The 19,481-nt window shown below is 45.3% G+C and overlaps 1 protein-coding gene across 2 annotated transcripts in view; it reads right to left on the reverse strand.

The window, feature by feature from the left end:
- Nucleotides 1–19,481, reverse strand: part of LOC146868543 (uncharacterized) — a 152,626-nt gene that overhangs the window by 99,533 nt on the left and 33,612 nt on the right. For both annotated transcript variants that reach the window (XM_085611112.1, XM_085611104.1), the window contains exons 2-3: nt 12,562–12,748; nt 9,823–10,054 (exon numbers count right to left, since the gene is read on the reverse strand). In XM_085611112.1, the coding sequence (XP_085467238.1) occupies nt 9,823–10,054; nt 12,562–12,633 (304 nt within the window). In that variant the 5' untranslated portion in view covers nt 12,634–12,748. The remainder of the gene's footprint in view (nt 1–9,822; nt 10,055–12,561; nt 12,749–19,481) is intronic.

Consider the following 19,481-nt stretch of genomic DNA (forward strand, 5'->3'; position numbering starts at 1 on the left):
GGCTTTGGTGAGGCGCTGCCCGCAGGACAGGCTGCGGCGTCTGCAGTGTTCAGCCTTCTTCCATTGTTGCTGAGGGTCCCCAGTGGATTTCAGGGCTGACGCCACTCCGGTCTGTTCCACCCAATTCCATGCATCATCAGGAGAGTGGCAGAACACCGTGGTTCCTTTATGCTGGATTCCGGATATATGTGCACCACCGCGTTCTCGATCATCCACGAGCCACGGGCTCTCTTCACCTGCAGGATGTGGTCCCTGTCATGGTTAATAAAGAGGAGCACGACCACCAGCTTGGGAGGAGCACTGTGCGATGAGGGGCCCCCAGAACTCTATGGGCTCGCTCCACGGAAAAGAACTTGGAGTGCTTGCCTTGAAGTATGGTGGCCGAGAACCAGATTACCAAGAATAACTCCATACTCAGTCCCTCTACGCGCTCTGTCAGGCCCACCAGGCGCACATTGTTCCGGCGTGATCTGCCTTCCAGGTCGTCAACACGATCTTTGAGGTAGTTCACCTCCTCCTGCAGTTTCTTGACTTGGGCTTCCGTTTAGGTCACGGAGGGCTTCACTGTTGCGACTGAGGGCTCCACATCATCCACCCTGTCTTTCAGCTTTTTGTGGTCCTCTCGCAGGACACTGAGCTCTGCGCATAGCATGTCGAATATAGGGACTGGGGTGGATTTAATGTCCATCATCTCTGCCATTAGCTCATCCAGGCAGTGTGAGAGGTCAGCCTGTGGCATGGGCTGTCTCGTTAACAACTGGTTGGCACCCTCGGCGACCAATGTTGGGCCATGTGAGTCAGCGGACAGAGGCTGTTGTTTCTCTAGTCTTGTCTATCCTGGTGGTAATAGCACCTCGTAAGTTCTGGCGGAGGGGGGCAAAGAGGTCCAATGTTCGCATCAAGCCTCTGGGTGGACTACTGGCCCAGAGGGGGTGGTTATCTTTCACCCGGGCCCAGGCGCCGAGCAATGGTGTCAATTGTTGCGCGTGGAAGTGGAAGGCGGAGGGAGTGTCGGGCCTTGTGTTAGCAACTGTTCAGGGGGTGGCAGTTACAGGGCAGTGGGAAGGTGCGCTGCCTGATCCAGGTTTCAAAAGGAGGGTGCCTCTCGTATAAGCTCTGACAATGGAGGGCGTGCAGTGGGGCAGTGCATTCTGCCAGGTAGGGAATAACTGTGCGCCTACCTCCCTCCTCGCACGTGTTCACCTCTGGGCAAAAGAGGAGACCTCCCAGGCCCAGTGTTGTGGGAGTACAGCGCCGGAATGGAGAGGGGTGTTCATGCTCTGACGCACAGCAGAGAGCCGTCACTGCCCGGGCTCATTGTTTTCCCCGGTCACGAGGGGGCCCCACAAGTCCAGGGGCAAGCACGGTGCCGTCGGGCCAGTATGGTGCAGGGGCCTCTGGGCCAAAGGGCCGCCCCCACCGCCGGTCCGCAGCAGGTCTGGTGCATACCAAGATGTGGTCGGGCCACGTGTGCCACACTGTGCCCATGGGATGCGCAGTTCAATGAGGGACAACCCAGACCTCTTGGAAGACGTCCAGTGGGCCGTAAGCATGAAGGGGAAGCCCATAGATATAGATCGAGCTCCCGGGGGCCGTTGCCAGTGCCAGCCTCAAGGTTGAAGAGATGCTGGGAGGGGAAGGCGTGAGGTGCAGGCGGACTACCTGAGTCCATGGCTGGGCCTGTCGTCAATGTAGCTCAGACACCCTCCCGACATCGGTGTGGTAACAGGGCGTGCGGCCGGGCCACACCTCGCCGCACTGAGCTCCTGCCACAGCCGCGCGACCGCAGGGGCGATACACCATCAAGTGAGGGCCGGCGGCGGTAGAACAGGCACTCCTGGCCAGGTGCACTCCCAGCGGAAGTCCGGTGGGGGAAGGGCCGCGAACGTGGGTCCGGGACTTCGCTCTGGATTCTTGCTTCCCCAAAGCCGTTTTCGCTGCTGAATGACTCAGCTAGATCGTGGGATGCCCTTAATGCATCTCGCAGTGATTCCAAGGTCCGCTGATCTTCCTCCCGTCGGCTGGATGCAGAATATTTGGCGGTCGCAACGGAGCGAGCAGAAAACGTGTCGGATATTAACCTTAACCACCCTTACCGAACCCAACCTCACCGTCGTTTCTGGCTGAATCTGAATCCCACTTCTCCCCTGGCCCCCTCCTCCCACTAACTTTAACATGCTGTGACGCTGTCTTGTTTCCACCTACTTTTTCTCCGAAGTGTGGCTGGATGTAGTTAGTCGACTTAGTGTTGTCAACGCGCTGTGTCGTCCACTCCTTAACTCCTCCGGTCCGGGTCAGGATTTTTGTCAAAAGTGACTACTGTGACTCAAGTCTGTTCCTGCCCTGGGCTGGCCACAACAACAACACAACAACACAACAACAGCATAGGTGTTGTCTCACTCCTCTCGCGGAGAGGAGGGAAGAGACAGACAGGCAGGCCAATTAGCTTAGCCCAGCCCAGCAGTTGCAGAAATGGCCAATCACTGTATGGCTCCCATTAGAGTGATTGATCATTGCTCCGTTGGGCAGACCCCTCCCACCCCCACGGTGCAAGGTGGAAACTCTGCCCCAAGGCCTACACTAGACTTGGCAACTGAGCCCTGGCCTGCAGCCAATCCAGGCACTACTCTCTTGCTGAGAGCAGCGCCAGGATTGGCGTGAGCAGGCAAAGTCACCACTCATTTAGTGAATGGGGGTCTGCGGTTGTGAGCAACCCCCACTCACTCAATGTGCAATATAGAGAAGCCTGTAGTGCGCAGGTCGGGTTGGCCGGGGAAAGGCAGCCGGCCAATCTGACATGAGCATCATGCGGACTAGGTGCAGTGCGCTCAACAGTCTCATGTCACGTGATGGTGTCGATTCAGGCCTGCCCCACCCACTTGCTACTGCGACTGAAGGATGACTGATTCGCAGAGTCGCGGGCTGACTTTTCAGCAAAGTAAATAGTTTATTGCTTGCTTAAATACGTACATGTGATATTACAGAGGCCAGGGTGGCAAATATAAGTGGGGCAACGCCCCGCCGCCCTAAGGCAGAAACCTCCCCTGCATCAAACACAGATTCTGGCAAATACCTTAGTCCCCATTTACTCCCAATGGAGCAAGTAGGGGCACTCCTCATCGGCTATTATGGTGTTGCTCTAGAAGGCTAACAATCATTACGATGGCTGTGGTTCCGCCACCATCAGCTTATCGGTGGCGGTCCCACCGCCATTGGACCCTGCATTACCGCAGCTGCATTATGATGGCAGGTGGATGCTTAGCGGTCGGAGAGACCGACTGCCACGAATCCGACAGGCTCAAGGAGTCCGTTGGACGGAGTGTAATGCCTACAATGGTGGCAAAGCCTACTCAACACCGCCGTAGGTATTACAATGTCAGTTTCTGACGGCCATTTCATGGCAGTATACCCGCGATGAAAAGGCAAAATGAAATGGACATTGTAGGCCCGTAGCAGCCCCCTTTCCCCCCTGGCCCTCCGACATGGGCCTTGGGTATCCCAGCACCATGTGGCAGGCACCACATGGTGCCTGCCACATAGTGCAGGGATATGTAGAGAGTGTATCTATTGCACTGCGGCGTGTGTTGCAGCCCACAGTACATGCCGCAATACAAAAGATACACATTGCGACTGCCTTGAAGGCGGTTGCATCGTGATACCGGTTGCGGGACCGCCGACAGCTAGTCGGGTGGTCCCGTTTTCATAGGAATGGCGGTCGGACGTAAGTCAAACTGCCATCCTAATTAGGCACAATGTTTCTTTTGCAGAAGTTTATTGAAAGCAGGCAATGTAATTGTCTCTGCTTCCCACCAAGTCGAATCTGCAGACGGTCTTTGCACCTTGCTGCTGTGATTGTAACATGTAGATTAAAGTGCACTCTGTATTAATGCATTCATGTTGGCATACATACAGGTCTGCTTTGTATGTAACTCTGTGTGGTTTTTCCAAAGTGGCAGGACATGGATTATGAGGCCAACCAGTGGGGTTACTTGTCAAAAACATTTCTCAAATTCAGATGCTGTCATGTTCTTACATGTATTAAGGAAAAACCAAGAAGGTATTCAAGGGTCAATATTTGAATTCTTTCGGGATGTTCAATTGTTCCCAACCTCAATTGTAGTAAATGTATTTGAGCTTTCGAAATAAAAACTTGGAAATGTATTCAGATGAGACTGTAATGTAAGTCCTATATTTGAAAGCAAGTTTTTAGATGATTTTTGTTATTTAATAAAATATCTTTATTGATTTTTACATCATTCTACACAGCAGATATTCCACAAGGCAATAGAAGAGAATTAATTTACAAAATCCATACGAGCAGCAGCAAAGTAGGCCCTATTAGGTTTGGGGAGAATATCCCAGGGCATCGATTAAAAAAGAAAAAAGACATAATAAATGGTTAGCAATTAATAGTTGTAACTTCGCTAGCATTAAAATAAACCTTCCCATATTAACTTTTAAAGTGCAGATGCTTATTCTAAAACCAACAGTGATGACATTTCATAGGCGAGAAGCCCTTAAAACAGCAAGTGCAAATATATGATAGCATTGATATATTTCAATAGAGGCAACCAATTTATATCCCCCTGCATACATGACCATTCTGATGTGCGTATAAACAGCTGCATAATTAGAAGCATTGCCATAAAGTGCAGGTGCTTACTAACAGCAAAAATTCCTTACAAAAAATAAAAGCCGCGTTCAGTAAACATTATCAACATAGATGGCAAAATTAAAACACATTTGGCAAATTCCCACTAAAGAAATACACGGGGGGACAAACAGTCCTATTCCTATCACTATAAATGCTAGTGCTAACTCATGGTTTGCTATCTTTATTGCCTTTCCCCAAAATGTATTACTGCAGCATCGACCCTTCCATCCAGTTGGTAACTGAAGTCCAGATTCTGCGCCCCCCCACCACTGCTTCTTTCCCCCTTTGCATTTATACAGATTAATTTCCATATTGTAAACTGCTAACAATTTCGTTTTCTACATTGAAAATGTTGGGGGGGTCAGAGTTGAACTATTCTGATGCAATGTACAGGCAGGCGACCGCCATAAAAATATATATTAATAAACATGTTTCTCTCATTTTTACCGCATTGTCTGGTGAGCCAATAATCACACCCAATCTCATCAATAGAGAGGTAATCCGAACCTGCCAACCAATAATTGTGCCCAAAAACGTCCCAATGTCTTGTATCAATGATTCTATTTTGGAGCTTGAGAAGAACATGTGAATAATTTTGACCTGCTCCGAACCACACCTATTGCACTTGCCAATAAACCTACCACCACACTAAGGGCCTCATGTAGGAAGCCAAATACCGGTCGGTAACGGCCGAAATTCGGTAAATATCCTGTTACTGACCGGTATTTAGGCATTTGCTATGTAGGGGGCTGATTTCTGGATTCGGTATTTACCGAATCGGAAATTAAGAAATCGGTAAAATACCGATTCGGTAAATACCGAATCCAGAAATGCAATGTAGGGTGCACTCTAAAGAGTGAATATCAGTATTAAGAATTCGTTATTTACCACCAAATACAGGTTGGTGATAAATAACGAATACCTTGCAAAAAGCAATATTTTGCAAGAGTGCCATGTGGCAGACATACATGCCCTTAGGGCATGTATGTGCGCCACGTGGGCACACATGCAAGATTCAGGGGTGCAACAGGGTGTCAATGTGACACCCTGCCACCCTTGTATATGCTCCCCCCATTACCGAATCGGTATTTACCGAATCGGTAAATACCGATTCATAATTTCCGAATTTTTCCGATTCGGTAAACTTTACCGAATCATTACCTACATCACATTTACCGATTCATAAATACCGAATCGGTAAAATTCGGTATTTATGAATCGGTAAATGTGAGGCTACCTACATATGGCCCTAAGTCACCTTGGCCGGGGTCTGGTATAGATTGAATACTGTCTTAGAGTGTTGGCTTCTTAAGTCCACCGTTAATAACACTGTATTGCCTAAATACAATGACTCCTGGAGATAGAACCCCTCTATGCCAAACCTATCCTCACACTTAGAAATTTGCATTTCCAAATAATCTGTTGGCCTTGTACCAACAAATCCTAGATTGGGACAATTCTATCGCTCCGCCTCACCTCCTCGACCATGGGGATCTTTACTATTAAGATTAAGTCTTTTTTTCTTTTAGAGAGAAAATCTTTTATCTGAAGGATTTAAAAAAAATCACCCTTAATCAATATAAAGGCCTCCTGTATCTGAGTGAGAGAAGTTGACAATCATAGTATAGATCCCATAATACTGTGAGTCCCTTCTGCACCCATATGTCTATAATTACATCCTGAAAAACTAGTGGAGAAATTGACAAAGCTGACAAAGGTGTATTAAAATTGAGATTATGAATATCTAATTGATAATAAAAAGATGTATTAAAAAAATACCTAATTGTTGCTTAATCTGGCTCCAGACCTTATATGCTGCTCTTTTAGTCTTGAACCTGGTTTTCCTATAATAGGTGGGTTCTACTTTTTTTAACAAGACTAGCTTCGGCTCTCAAGGTCATCTCATATATTCTTGGAGCTTCCGCCAAATGTATTCTACCTGACCCCATTGTAATTAAGATTCCCATATGTTGCAAAATACAAGCCCAATAATAAAAAGTTAAATTAGGGACTGACCAACCGCCTCGCAGCTGCGGCAAAATTATGTATTTAGCCGCCCTCTGTGCTGATATCCCCACAAAAATCTAAAACATGCACTCTCTAATTTAGACAGCCAATATTTGCTGATATCCATAGGGGTGTTTCTAAAAAAAATATATAGTACCTTTGGTAGAATAGTCATTTTCAATACATTACATCTCCCTAATAATGAGAGATATAGGTGAATAATTCTATCACACAATATTGAAAAAGATCTTGATAGAATTGAATTATCACCTACATCTCTCATTATTAGGGAGATGTAATGTATTGAAAATAAATATTCTACCTAAGGTACTATATATTTGATCTTCAATTTGAGGGAGCGCCTCAGAGGGATCTGTAGTAACTACAGCGATATCGTCTTTGGACTCTACTTGATTAACAATAGCCGGTTTAATTCGTGGGTGATCCTCAAGCTTTGCTATGAAGGAATCTATATATAATACAAATAATAGAGGTGAGCATGGGCAGCCCTGCCTAGTGCCTCTTGATATCTGTATTCAATCCAACTCCAGCTCCATTATTTGTAATGCAGCCCTTGGGAGTCTTATGCAGGGTCTTAATGGCCTTGATAAAGCTTCTGCCAAACCCTTTCCACTCTAAGACTGCCCACAAACATTCCCATGACATATGGTCAAAAGCCTTCGAGGCATCTAATAAAACTAAACCCAGTGATGACTTTGAAGCTTAAGCTGTGTCGAACAGGGTGATCACTCTTCTAACGTGGTCGACTGTACCACACATCGGAATACAACTGTTTTGCCGGAGTGATACTAATGGCCAGATAACACTCCTCAGCCGATTTGCCAATATTTTGGCATACATTTTCCCTCACAATTTATTAAAGAAATCGTCCTATATGATCCAGGGAACAAAAGTGATTTACCTTTTCTCTTAAAAACTATAACATTAGTTGTTTCTCATGAAGGTGGGATTGACCCCGCTTGTGCCAGCAGGAAAGTCTACAGCATATCCTGTCGGTGTTATCCAAAAAACTTTAAAGAATTCCAGCGGAAGATTATCAGGCCCAGTAGCTTTCCCAGAGGCTAATGAATTTATCACCTCAGAAATCTCGTCCAATGTTTTTGGAGTATCCAGGGTAACCTGGTCCTCATTGTTTAATCTGACCCTGTCCAATCCCATAAAAAGATTCTCATACCCATTTGTCAGGATTTCAAGTTATTCTGTATATATGGGCTTCATACAAGTCCCTGAAATCCCTTGTAATATCAGACGGGGTTTCAAAGGTCCTCCCTTACTGATCTATTATGGCAGGTATCTCATTATCCACTTTGTTCTGCCTAATCTGCTTTGCTAATAGTCTTCCGTGGTCTACCCATATTCATAGCATTCCGATCTATAATGGTGAAATGTAACGGCCACCTCCCTACTAAAATGATGGTTGATCTTTAACTTTAAGATAGCTATTTCTTGCTGCGTGTCATGAAGATCCATACCCTTAGTCAGCCTCCAGGTCAATTTCTCCTCTGGGATAGCTCATGGTAAAGCCCCAGGATCTCAGTCTGCTTTAACTTCTGTTGCCACAGACTAAAGTTAAGGGTTTCCTCCCAAATTCCTGCCTTTCGGGCGTCCCACAACAGACCAGTCAAGGCAGTCCCTCTATTAATTTCCATTAAAAATTCATAATCTATTCACCCATAGGATCCAAATATGTTACAGAAGCTCCCTGTCGAAGGTCCAGGACCCTGAGGCAACAAAGAGTAGTGGCATAGAGTAAAGTGGAGTGGCATAGAGTAGAGTGGCATAGAGGAGAATAGAGGTGAGTGGTGTAGACTAGAGTGGAGTGGCTTACAATAGAGTGGATTAGTGTAGAGTGGTGTACAGTGAAGTGGAGTGGCTTAGAGTGAAGTAGAGTAGAGTGCTGTAGAGTAGTACAGTTTGGGTGTAAGTAACTAAAGCATCAATAGAGATGGCAGATAGGGAGAAAACAACATAAATAAGAAGCTGAATGCCTCTGTTAAAAGTAGGGAAGCCACATTGCATGTCCAGGAATAATACCAAAATGCTTATAAAATTAAACAAATAGTGCATTTCAAAAAGACTAGGAAGAATACATGTGCTTGGTTCATGCTCCATGGAGGTGCTAACACATAGAAGGAAGGGAAGCCTACAGGAGCTAAGTAATCGAATGATTGTAAATGACAGTGAGAATGAAAACAACTAATAGTATGCTGTGGGCGTGTTGTAAGCCCACTTAATTGTAAACAAAACGTCTCACAACATAGCACGTGCGCAATGTAGCGTGACCTAAAAAAGGAGTCAAAGCTCAAATGATGGGGGTACAAGCTTCAGTGCACTCCTATGACCTCAGACAGTCAGCTGTCTTCCATCTTATGCTTAGAAGTTAGGGCAAACTCAGGTCAGAGAATCAAAACCTGATTTTTCTTGAATGCTGATTAATGTAAAAAAAAAAAAAGCAAAATTCCACTTTGGAAGTTACAACGGAGCAGTCTTGCAGTTAACTTGCATATTGTACTTACACAGCAGAACCTGACGTTGAATAGAGTCACCTAGGATGACAACTGTCTGCACATAGTTGTAATTCTGACACTAGTCACACATTCTTGTGTTTCACGTACAGAGAAGTCCCCCCGCTCCTATTTGCTATGTAATAATCAGAACAACATACTTCTTTTGCACTTAACCTTGAACTGTGTTTTTTCCATTGTGTTTCCATGTACCTATTGATATCTCAGTATCATTCCAGAGGTTTTTTTGTGCAATCACTCACTCTTATCGCTTCTCCCCACTTTTCCATCTTCCAAGTACCCTCCCTTTGCCTTACACATGCTCTAACTTTATCTTTATCACTACTTAGTATGCCATATTCCTACATATGTGCCTCGACCCCTCCTGCAACATCCTCATCTGTCTCTCACTAGATGTCACTGGTACATCCACTAATGCCCTCCCTATTTGCTTTTCTATTGCAACCCTCTTTATGACATTCCCTTTCTACCTGCTGTACACTTGATCGCCTTTTTTTCTTTTTTTTGTGTCTGTAAAGCTTTATGGCAGACACTGGGATGCAACTTACAAAAGACACTTGACGTGAACAAAGCTTTTGTTTCAGCTTTTTTCTGAAGTGACTGATCGATACTCACCAGCTTGATCCACCTGCAAACTCATAATCAGCTTTTTCAGCGTGAGCTCTGAGGTGGTGTGTTCCAAGAGCTTTACACACCCCTCTTGGCACATCGAGAGTCGTGCCAGCACCAAGGCCGCATTGCTGGCTGTCCATTCATTGGAAGAGTCAAGCAAGAGTGTGATGTTCTCAATGATCTCATCTCCTTGGGGATCTTTCAGGAGCAACTGCTGGCCCATACTCGTCTCCGCCTAGGAAGGAATGAGTGAACTATACGTTGAAATCCTCTTCACTCACATACAAACTTTTCTTCATTACAGAAATCATTTCATCTTACTCATTGCCATGAAACATGTCAAGGACATGCATATCACTAGGTAAAGGTGAAGCATAGTTATTCACTCCCAGGAGCATTTCATGATCATCCAACAACGGGTACTTTTTTTAAAAGGAAAGCTAATGCCCAACCCAACAATCAACTAAGAGCTATGCCTTAGGAGGTAGAAAGTCAATGCCCATCCTTAATACACATCATCTCTAGGAACATGCAAACGTGATATGCATTTGATCGCTAGGTCCATTTAAGGGAGAGCCATTATCATTCACTATTATCACATCAAAGATACAAAATACGGAAACCCTAGATCCATTTACCTGCACATCTTTGACGGGTCAATAAAGCTTTTCATGACACCACATAGTGTTAGATTATGTTAGCTTGCTCAACCATCCATGAGCAGTGGGCTGAGAGCAGTCTATAACAAAATAATCTAAAGTGGTAAATTAAGAACAATTCATGTAGCTATGTAAGGCTGCAAGAAGGGTTTATGCTGCAAATGCCTGGGAGTCCTTGACGAGGCATTCTCAACAGATTTATAAATAGATGCTGGTACAATAGGTCACTTACAACACCATAAATGGCACTCACGTAAATGCTGTTGACAAGGGGTAAATACCCATACAGTTGAAAACCTCTTTAGACTAGGATATTGATTGCATTGCACAGAAAAATGAAAACTTACAAAAGTTTACAAATGACAATGAATTTCAGACTGAGTGGTGCCAAAGTCAAACAGTAAGATATTTTACAATGCTAGTGCTACAAAAGTGAAGTGCTTTCAGAGCACCATCTCCTTTTCAACTGTTACTGCAATGCAGCCCAACATGATCTTATCTGCTCATGGAGTTTGGTCTCTCTTCTTTTATAAGGTTTAACCTTTGCTTCTAAGGGTGGTATGGTTACAGAAGCCAAGATGGCCAGCACAGTTTAATAAAGCTCCCAGATAGTGCTTGATAATCTCCAGTGAACCTGTGCGGCACAGCACCTAAAAATACAAAAAAGGTGGGGGGTGCATGAAGTTCTGCTGCTGGAGGCAACTAGTAAGACTCACTTTTGTTGACTTTAGCATGGAGCCGCCTGGCACACTACATGAAACATCATTGACCTGAGTTGTGTCAGAGACATAGCCAGTACAGCAGAGAGTCAGACAGGGTTGCTCTCTGTTCAAACTACTATTTACCTTGGCCATAGGAAACTTCTAGCCAACACATGTTTCGTCTTTGGGCTGTGTAATGCCACAACTTCATCAGGGCAGGAAAAATATAACCAAAAACTTGCATAAATACAAATGTGTGCAAGAAATATATCCCTAGTGATTACTGCACCCATGAAAAAACCAAATGCCTGGTTTTGTGATAGTTTGAGTCTGCGAGAGAGACATTTAGGAAGTCCAAGATAAAGAGAATTTGCATAGTCAATTCATGAAATGACTAAAGCAAGAATAACCTGGAACAGGGCTTCGAAAGTGAGAAGCTTGCTGCTTGCTAATCTTCATGTTTTTTCACAGCTGAAGAAAGCAGGCAGAGGTAACTGCTCCTAATTGGGGTTTCATCGAAAGATCTTTGTCGATGAGGACGCCTAAGCTTTTTACAGAGTACTTAGGTTGTGTAGAAGTGCCCATCAAGGGGGGCCAAAAAGAAGGCTTCCACAACATGTGTTTTTAATGTACAAAACCCAAATTGACATTGGTAACACATTACCGAATCGCAATTTGGTTTTTAGACTAATCTCGTATACATACATATATATATCACGGCTTCAAGGTGAGACTCAGTATGCCCTTCAGTTCTTACATTCCATTGAAATCAAATATTTTATGTTGCGCTTTTGTATGAGACATGGGTGAGAAATAAAAACACACAGCCATTTTCCCTCTTAAAGATATGATTTGGCATATAACAGTTGGGGAGTTTTTATCGCTGTCTCCGTAGATGTCCTTTCATCTGCCCACAACAGGCTGATTGATTGGATGTGTTGCTATGTCACCTCTTTGTGTTGTTGCTGTTTCTAACTGCCTGTTTATTTTGTCCTGCTTCAGTGGTTCAGTCTTCAATGATTTGTTGATCTAAGCTTTCTTTATTAGATGCAGGTCTGATGGAGATTCTAAGCCCCACTTGGGTTGAAGAAAGGGATGCTGTTGAAAGAGCCTGGAGAAGGTTAGGTTATAGGCATATAGCCAGCTGCTAAGGGCTGTACCGGTGATTAAAGGCCCTGAACCCGAGTTATAGGCCGGAGTAGCAGGCAAGTCCCTATAATGAGGAAGCGCGCCAGAAGGGCTATTGGGCTATTAGAACAGGCATTAGAAGCCCGGAGCTACTCCATTGTCTTCTATGGAGTTCTCAGCAATGCTCTAATAATTCTTAAGCCTCATCCTTCTTTCCATACTTGCAGATATATAGAGTGTTGCAGATTCCTTACCAAGGTGCCCAGGGTGCCTGCCGCATTCATTACTGCTTCGGAATCATCCCACGTCAGCATGGCTGCCAGCATGCCCAGGAGGCTGCAATCCTTCGTGATAGGCCTCTCAGCGAGCAGCACCAGGTGTGATGCTCCAATCTCATCTTCAGCAATGGTGCCAAGGAAGTAGGCAACATTACTGCACAGCCTGCCAGGAAAAAGCAGACTTTTAGGTTAACCAGGAGGTTCCCTCTAAAAAAAAAAAGCTGCAGATCACTGACAATTGAATTCTGTGCAATAACTAGCAAAATACAGAACCCTAACAGGGGAAAAAGAATATTGTGCGATGCCAGATCCACAGCACCGCCTTAACAATACCGCGCTACATTAAGTCAGGTCTGCAGCAATTTCGATCTATATAAATATTAAATGTAGATTAGCAGGACACAGCACATTGCGAATGTAAGAAACACTGCACTGTAGCAAACCAGACCCAGGGGATTCACAAAGGAATATATCATCAGAACATAAACATAAAGCACCATAGTAGCTCATGTGTAACGCAATTTGAAAGATGGATAAATCTACAGAATTAGGATAGGGTGAGTGCACTGTTATGTAAAATTGGTGCGCTGTACACCAACTGTCCAGTGATGATATAAGGAGTGTGGCAAATTGACAAAATGCTGACAGGCTGATACATTTCCAACTTAAAAGTTTCCAAACTAATAAATAAACAGAATGATGTCAAAAAAGCACTGTATGCCATGTCTGGGATTGAAAATACATATTAATGTTCTTATGATCCCTAAGAAAGTAGAAATGTTAAGAATAGCAATGCACTGGGTTATCAAAATTAAAGACTGGTAGCTGTTAAGGTGTCTACATTTGTTGTAACATCAACATGAAATATACTCAGAGGAAAAACAAGAATTAAAGAACGTTAAGGAGGAAAGGGGGCTCGGGGCGAGTTGCACATTTGAAATGGTTTGGGTTAAACATTAGAAAAATAATAATATGGGAGTTGAACAAAATGGACATACAAGAAAGGAGGAGGAAGGGAGAAGACGTCGAAGGGTAAACGGAAGCCATGAGGTAGGAATAAGAGTGTGTGCTTACAGACGGAAGCAGGCGAGAGGGTCTATAGGAGGTTCCAAATAATCTATGTTGGTAAATGACAAAAGGACTTGCCGAAACATTTTTGAAAAGGAAAACGTTCACAATTTTGAACTTGCTTGGGCTTGGGAGGCTTCAAACTCCGGGCGTTCACGATAAATGGGGACTGTATATCTCAGGCTCCTTGATACACCTGAAATGCTCAGCGGGTTGGTCCAATAGAGACCTGACCAAGTGCAGCAAAGAGATGAAGGAGTGCTAGGACTCCCATCACACCCCACAGTATCCTCCCATCACCGTCCGCTCACAGCTGCACTCCTTTTGTTCTTGCACCCTTTCAGTGATGACAAGAAGGGTTGCCCCACCTTGAAGACCATTAACTATGCAGCTGCTGCTCACTAAAACCTTCCAGACATAAGTCAAATAACAAACATCTCAAAATTCACAGATTTACAAACATCTAAAAATTCACAGATTTCTGCTGAGCAGGCTCCTGAACTCAGCATCTTCAGGGGCCTGTCCAAAGCAGGCTATGGGAACCTCCATTTCGGAGATGGGCTACAGAAAAGCTTAAGCTCTGTTTTGCAAAGCTCTTACGTTTGCAGAACATAACATACTTAGGCCCTGATTATGAGTTTAGGTGTTATTTATCTCACCTGATAAATAATGATACCACGGGGTGTGTTATTTATTGGGTGCGACAAATAGCACCTATTACTAATTGGTGGAGAATAACATGTGGATTTTGGTGTTTAAACTGACCTGCTGAGTGAGAGACTGACTGACAGAGAGAGAGAGACTGAGAGAGAGAGAGAGAGAGAGAGAGAGAGAGAAAGACTGACTGAGAGAGAGAGACTGACTGACTGAGAGAGACTGACTGACAGCGAACTAGAGACTGTCTGACAAAGAGAGCGACTGACTGACTGACAGAGAGAGACAGACTGACTGAGAGAGAGACTGACTGACAGAGAGAGACTGACTAAGAGAGAGAGAGAGAGAGAGAGAGAGAGAGAGAGAGAGAGACTGACTGACTGACAGAGAGAGACTGACTAACCGACAGAGAGAGACTGACTAACTGAGAGAGTGAGATTGACTGACAGCGAGAGAATGACTTACTGACAGAGAGAGAGAGACTGACTGACTGAAAGAGACTAACTGAGAGGGAGATAGACTGACTGACAGAGAGCCAGACTGACTGACTAACAGAGAGAGACTGACTGACTGGGGGGGAGAGAGAGAGAGAGAGAGAGAGACTTCCTGAGAGAGACTGACAGAGAGAGAGAGACTGACTGCGAGAGAGAGAGACTGACTGGCTGAGAGAGAGAGACTGAGAGAGAGAGAGAGAGAGAGAGAGAGAGAGAGACTGACTGGCTGTGAGAGAGACTGAGAGAGAGAGAGAGAGAGAGAGAGAGACTGACTGACTGACTGACAGAGAGAGACTGACTAACCGACAGAGAGAGACTGACTAACTGAGAGAGTGAGATTGACTGACAGCGAGAGAATGACTGACTGACAGAGAGAGAGAGACTGACTGACTGAAAGAGACTAACTGAGAGGGAGACAGACTGACTGACAGAGAGCCAGACTGACTGACTAACAGAGAGAGACTGACTGACTGGGGGGGAGAGAGAGAGACTTCCTGAGAGAGACTGACAGAGAGAGAGAGACTGACTGGCTGAGAGAGAGAGACTGAGAGAGAGAGAGAGAGAGAGAGAGAGAGAGAGAGAGAGAGAGAGAGAGAGAGAGAGAGAGAGAGAGAGAGAGAGAGACTGACTGGCTGTGAGCGAGACTGAGAGAGAGAGAGAGAGACTGACTGGCTGAGAGAGAGACTGACTGACAGAGAGAGACTGAGAGGCAGAGAGACACTGACTGATAGAGAGAGACTGACTGACTGAAAGAGACTGACTGACAGCGAGAGAGAGACTGACTGACAAAGAGAGAGACTGACTGACTGACAGAGAGAGACAGACTGACTGATAGAGAGACTGAATGACTAAGAGAGAGACTGACTGACAGAGAGAGAGACTGACAGAGAGAGAGAGAGAGAGAGAGACTGACTGACTGACAGAGAGACTGACTGACAGAGAGACTGACTGACAGAGATAGACTGACGGACTGACTGACAGAGACTGACGGACTGACTGAGAGAGATTGACTGACAGAGAGACTGACTGACTGAGAGAGATTGACTGACTGAGAGAGAGAGAGACTGACTGACAGAGAGAGAGAGAGAGACTGACTGACTGAGAGTGAGACTGACTGACAGAGAGAGAGAGAGATGTAAATACTTTGTGAAGTCAGTACTACTTTGTGCCAGAGGGAGGAAACAACAAAAGATTATTGTAGGGGAGAAGCGAGGGAAAGAATATGAGCTAGAAAAGGGAAAAGCTAAATAAAGAGAAAATATAGAGAAAAGAGCATGACATGAACTTCCCTGGAGTGGTAAACACAAATGGTGAAGAAATAAAAGAAAAGTTGTTTTCTGATATCAGCATTTCAAGGAAACAATTCATTCAATCAGGGTAAAGCCAAATTCCTATAGGAGTGGGACCAGCACAAGAATAGAGAGAAAAGACAAAATCAGGATCTACCAATGGAAATGGACAAAAAGCCTGGCAATCATGAGCAGGGGCCTGAACCAAAGCCCACTCTATGTAATATTGGATGCAAAGCTGTGAAAGACTTCTGAAGCTGTCTATAGCGAGCCCACAAAACCGATCAGAATAGTCAGCTACAGCGATAGTGCCTATGGGTAGTAGATCCAGGGTGTGTGATGGCAGTGTGGCAGCATGGATATGAAGGTGTCTGCCTTGTAGGAGAAAGGATGAAGTAAACAGTGAAAGAAGGGATGGTCTTCATCACCATGGCAGTATGTCATATTTGTAAGGCTTCAGCATGGCTGGATCACAATCCCCCATCCTTCCAGCAATGGCAAGGGTGTTTCTTAGAGTATGCACTATAAGAGCGGAAGGGGAAGAAGGCCGGGCGGAAGGAGAAGAAAATCGGGTGGGCCTTATCAGACTGCCCTCAGCCGTCATTAAGTTTACTCCAGGAATAAAAAGTAAACTCTCGGAGTCCTCTTGACTTTCTTCAGTTTTTGGTACTTGCCTTTCCGCCATTCCGTTTGCAAGACATTGCAGGCTATTGCTGCGTTAAGGGTGGGCCAAAAGTAACCCTGTGATGGAATTGGGGTCAAAGTGTGTATGAAGCTATGCAATGCCTCTTAAGAATGCTATTGTCTGTTAATAGAAATGTATTATCAAAATGTGCTCTTAGTAGTTACATCTGCTTTTGAAATACAGCATTGTTGCATTGTCTAATGTTTTGAAACTGGGTTGATTTTTTTTTACTCTAGCCGTGACCCCCACTGACCCCGCCCCCCACTGACCCCACCCCTACCGCATGCGGCCCTCGGCCACAAACCACACTGGAATTTTGGCCCCCGACAGAAAGTTTGTGAGTACCCATGATTTAACGCTTCATATAATTAGTGGATGTCTTAAATACTTAACAGCTCATAATTCCAACTCGTGTGTAAACAAGGGTATATGCAAGGGTCAGAATATACCAACAAACTCGTAATCAGGGGGTGTTTTGGTCATCTCCTTGCTAGTGATTGGCTATCTTTTTGTCTGTCTCATTCGTCTGCTCCTTATTTGATGGTTTTCTATTTATGTGTTTGTGAGACATCCTTATAGGCTGATGAATTCTTTAAGCTGTTTATTTCTTTGTTCCTCTCGACCCCTCCTCGTGCATCTTTGAGGAACACTCTGAAGGTGGCATCAGGCAATATGCGCGCTGGCTGAAAACAAGGAAGAAACATATAACAATCACCGATAAAGCCAATATGTTGCAGCTCTAAAGGGCTAAGCTGCTGGATTTGCTAATGTTTTTTTTTAATTATTGTGGTTGTATGTGTCACGTTGAAACCTAATAAAACACCCAATAAGAAAACTCCTGATTGGTATATAGATTTTGTTGTCACCCTGGTCTGATCTATGGGCTGCTGCAAGAAGGAATTCATGTAAAAATATGCGATGTCATAAATTTAATGTATTTGTTTATGAGTTGTGAGATGAAGATCAACAACCTAAAAAGGGATGCCTTTAAACAGAAGTATGGAGTACGGGTGAGTTGTAACCTTAACCACATTCTTTTTAAGTCATATTATTAATCTCCAAAGTCAGCTCGAGAGCTCCCACACACCAGGTATCTCTGCACGACAGAAGTAAAGTGCCTGCTACACGTAAATCTGGGAAGGAATCCAACATGGACATGCTCCAGATCTACTGACGACAACCCTGTAGGCGAACATTGGGGTATGTGTACGAGCCCCTATCGCCACGGGAAAGTCACTTTTTAGGATGTTCCTGTGGTTATAGGGGTTTTATCTTATTTGCAAGGCAGCGTTAAGCCACTTAACGTGGCTTAACGCTGCCTAGTAAATAAGGGACCCTTTCATGCTACACTTAGTGTGAAAGGGGAGGGCAATGGGTGTTGCGGTGGGCGTTCCACCGCAACACCTATTGAATTTGACGCTGCCCCCTATTTACAAGGGTGGGGTAAATAGGAGGCAGCACCAAAATTAAGACCAGGGAAAACCTGGTCTTAATTTGGCGAAGCGAGGAGAAATGATTTATTTCTCCTTGTTTTTGCTTTTTCCATGTGTGCTGCCTTGTGCAGCACACATGGAAAAAGCAAAACGCCTTGGATTGTTTATGTGTAGGAAGGTGTCCCTTCCTGCACATTAACAATCTTTTTAAAAAAATGACATTTTGTAACTTTCATGTGTGCTGCATTAAGCAGCACACAGTGGGGCCGATTCCGATCCGGGTCGGAAAGCACTCCGACCGAGCCGGATCCGGAGTGTTTTCCGACCGAGCCGGAGTCCTGCAGTCTGACCGAGCGAGTACGATGCAGCCGTATGCTGTCGGACTCGGTTCGGTCGGACTCCCATAGAAGTCAACGACGCGTGCATGGGCTCCCATTGACTGAACGAGTACGTTGCGGACAAGGACGCTCCCTACAGTGGGTATGCGTCGGTGCCATCTGCACAGTACATGTCTGTGTAGGGGAGACCCATGGGTCTCCCCCTGTGTCTGAGTCGTAGGGCTGCAGGTGACAGGGGGTCCGACGCGGACCCCCAAAGGCAACCACCCGGACAATTTGCGAGCCGGACACTTCGGCTCGCACAGGCTGTCCAACGCGTGCATCGTACTGGCTCGGTCGTGAATCGCATCCATTGCATGCCACGGTTAACTTACGACTGAGACGTACGGAGCGGTTCGGACCCGGAAACGACTCGGTCGGTGAATTTCATGTAGCTCGCATCGTACTTGCTCGCTCGTACAGCTGTACGAGTCGGGCGTAAAACACGCGTACGGCTCGTAGTTTTTCCGACCGGATTGCGTTCGGTGCCCTTCCGACCCGGATCGGAATCGGACCCATAGTAGTGACAAAACGGCATTTAAAGATTGATAAACAATCTTCCCCTGCATGCAGACACCCTTGCACTATGGTGCAAGGGTGCCTGCGTTGGCACTACAATGGTAAGTGTAGCACCAGCGCAGCGGAAAACGCAAGGCTGCACCATATTCTTGTGAACATGGTGCAGCCTTGCGTTTCTGAAGTGGCGGAGTAAGGCATTAAGCCATGATAGCTAACGCCTTACTCCGCCACTTCTTTATACATTTGCCCCATTGTCTTCAAAAATAAAGATTCTTTTATCAACGATACACTAATATTCTAGATGCCGCTGCTTCATACGCTGTGTGAAAGTGGAAGGACTGGCACTGGGAGGGCACCTCCAGAATGGGCACCGGCCA

This window comes from Triturus cristatus, chromosome 1_2 (assembly GCF_964204655.1).
Source record: "Triturus cristatus chromosome 1_2, aTriCri1.1, whole genome shotgun sequence".
NCBI lineage: Eukaryota > Metazoa > Chordata > Amphibia > Caudata > Salamandridae > Triturus > Triturus cristatus.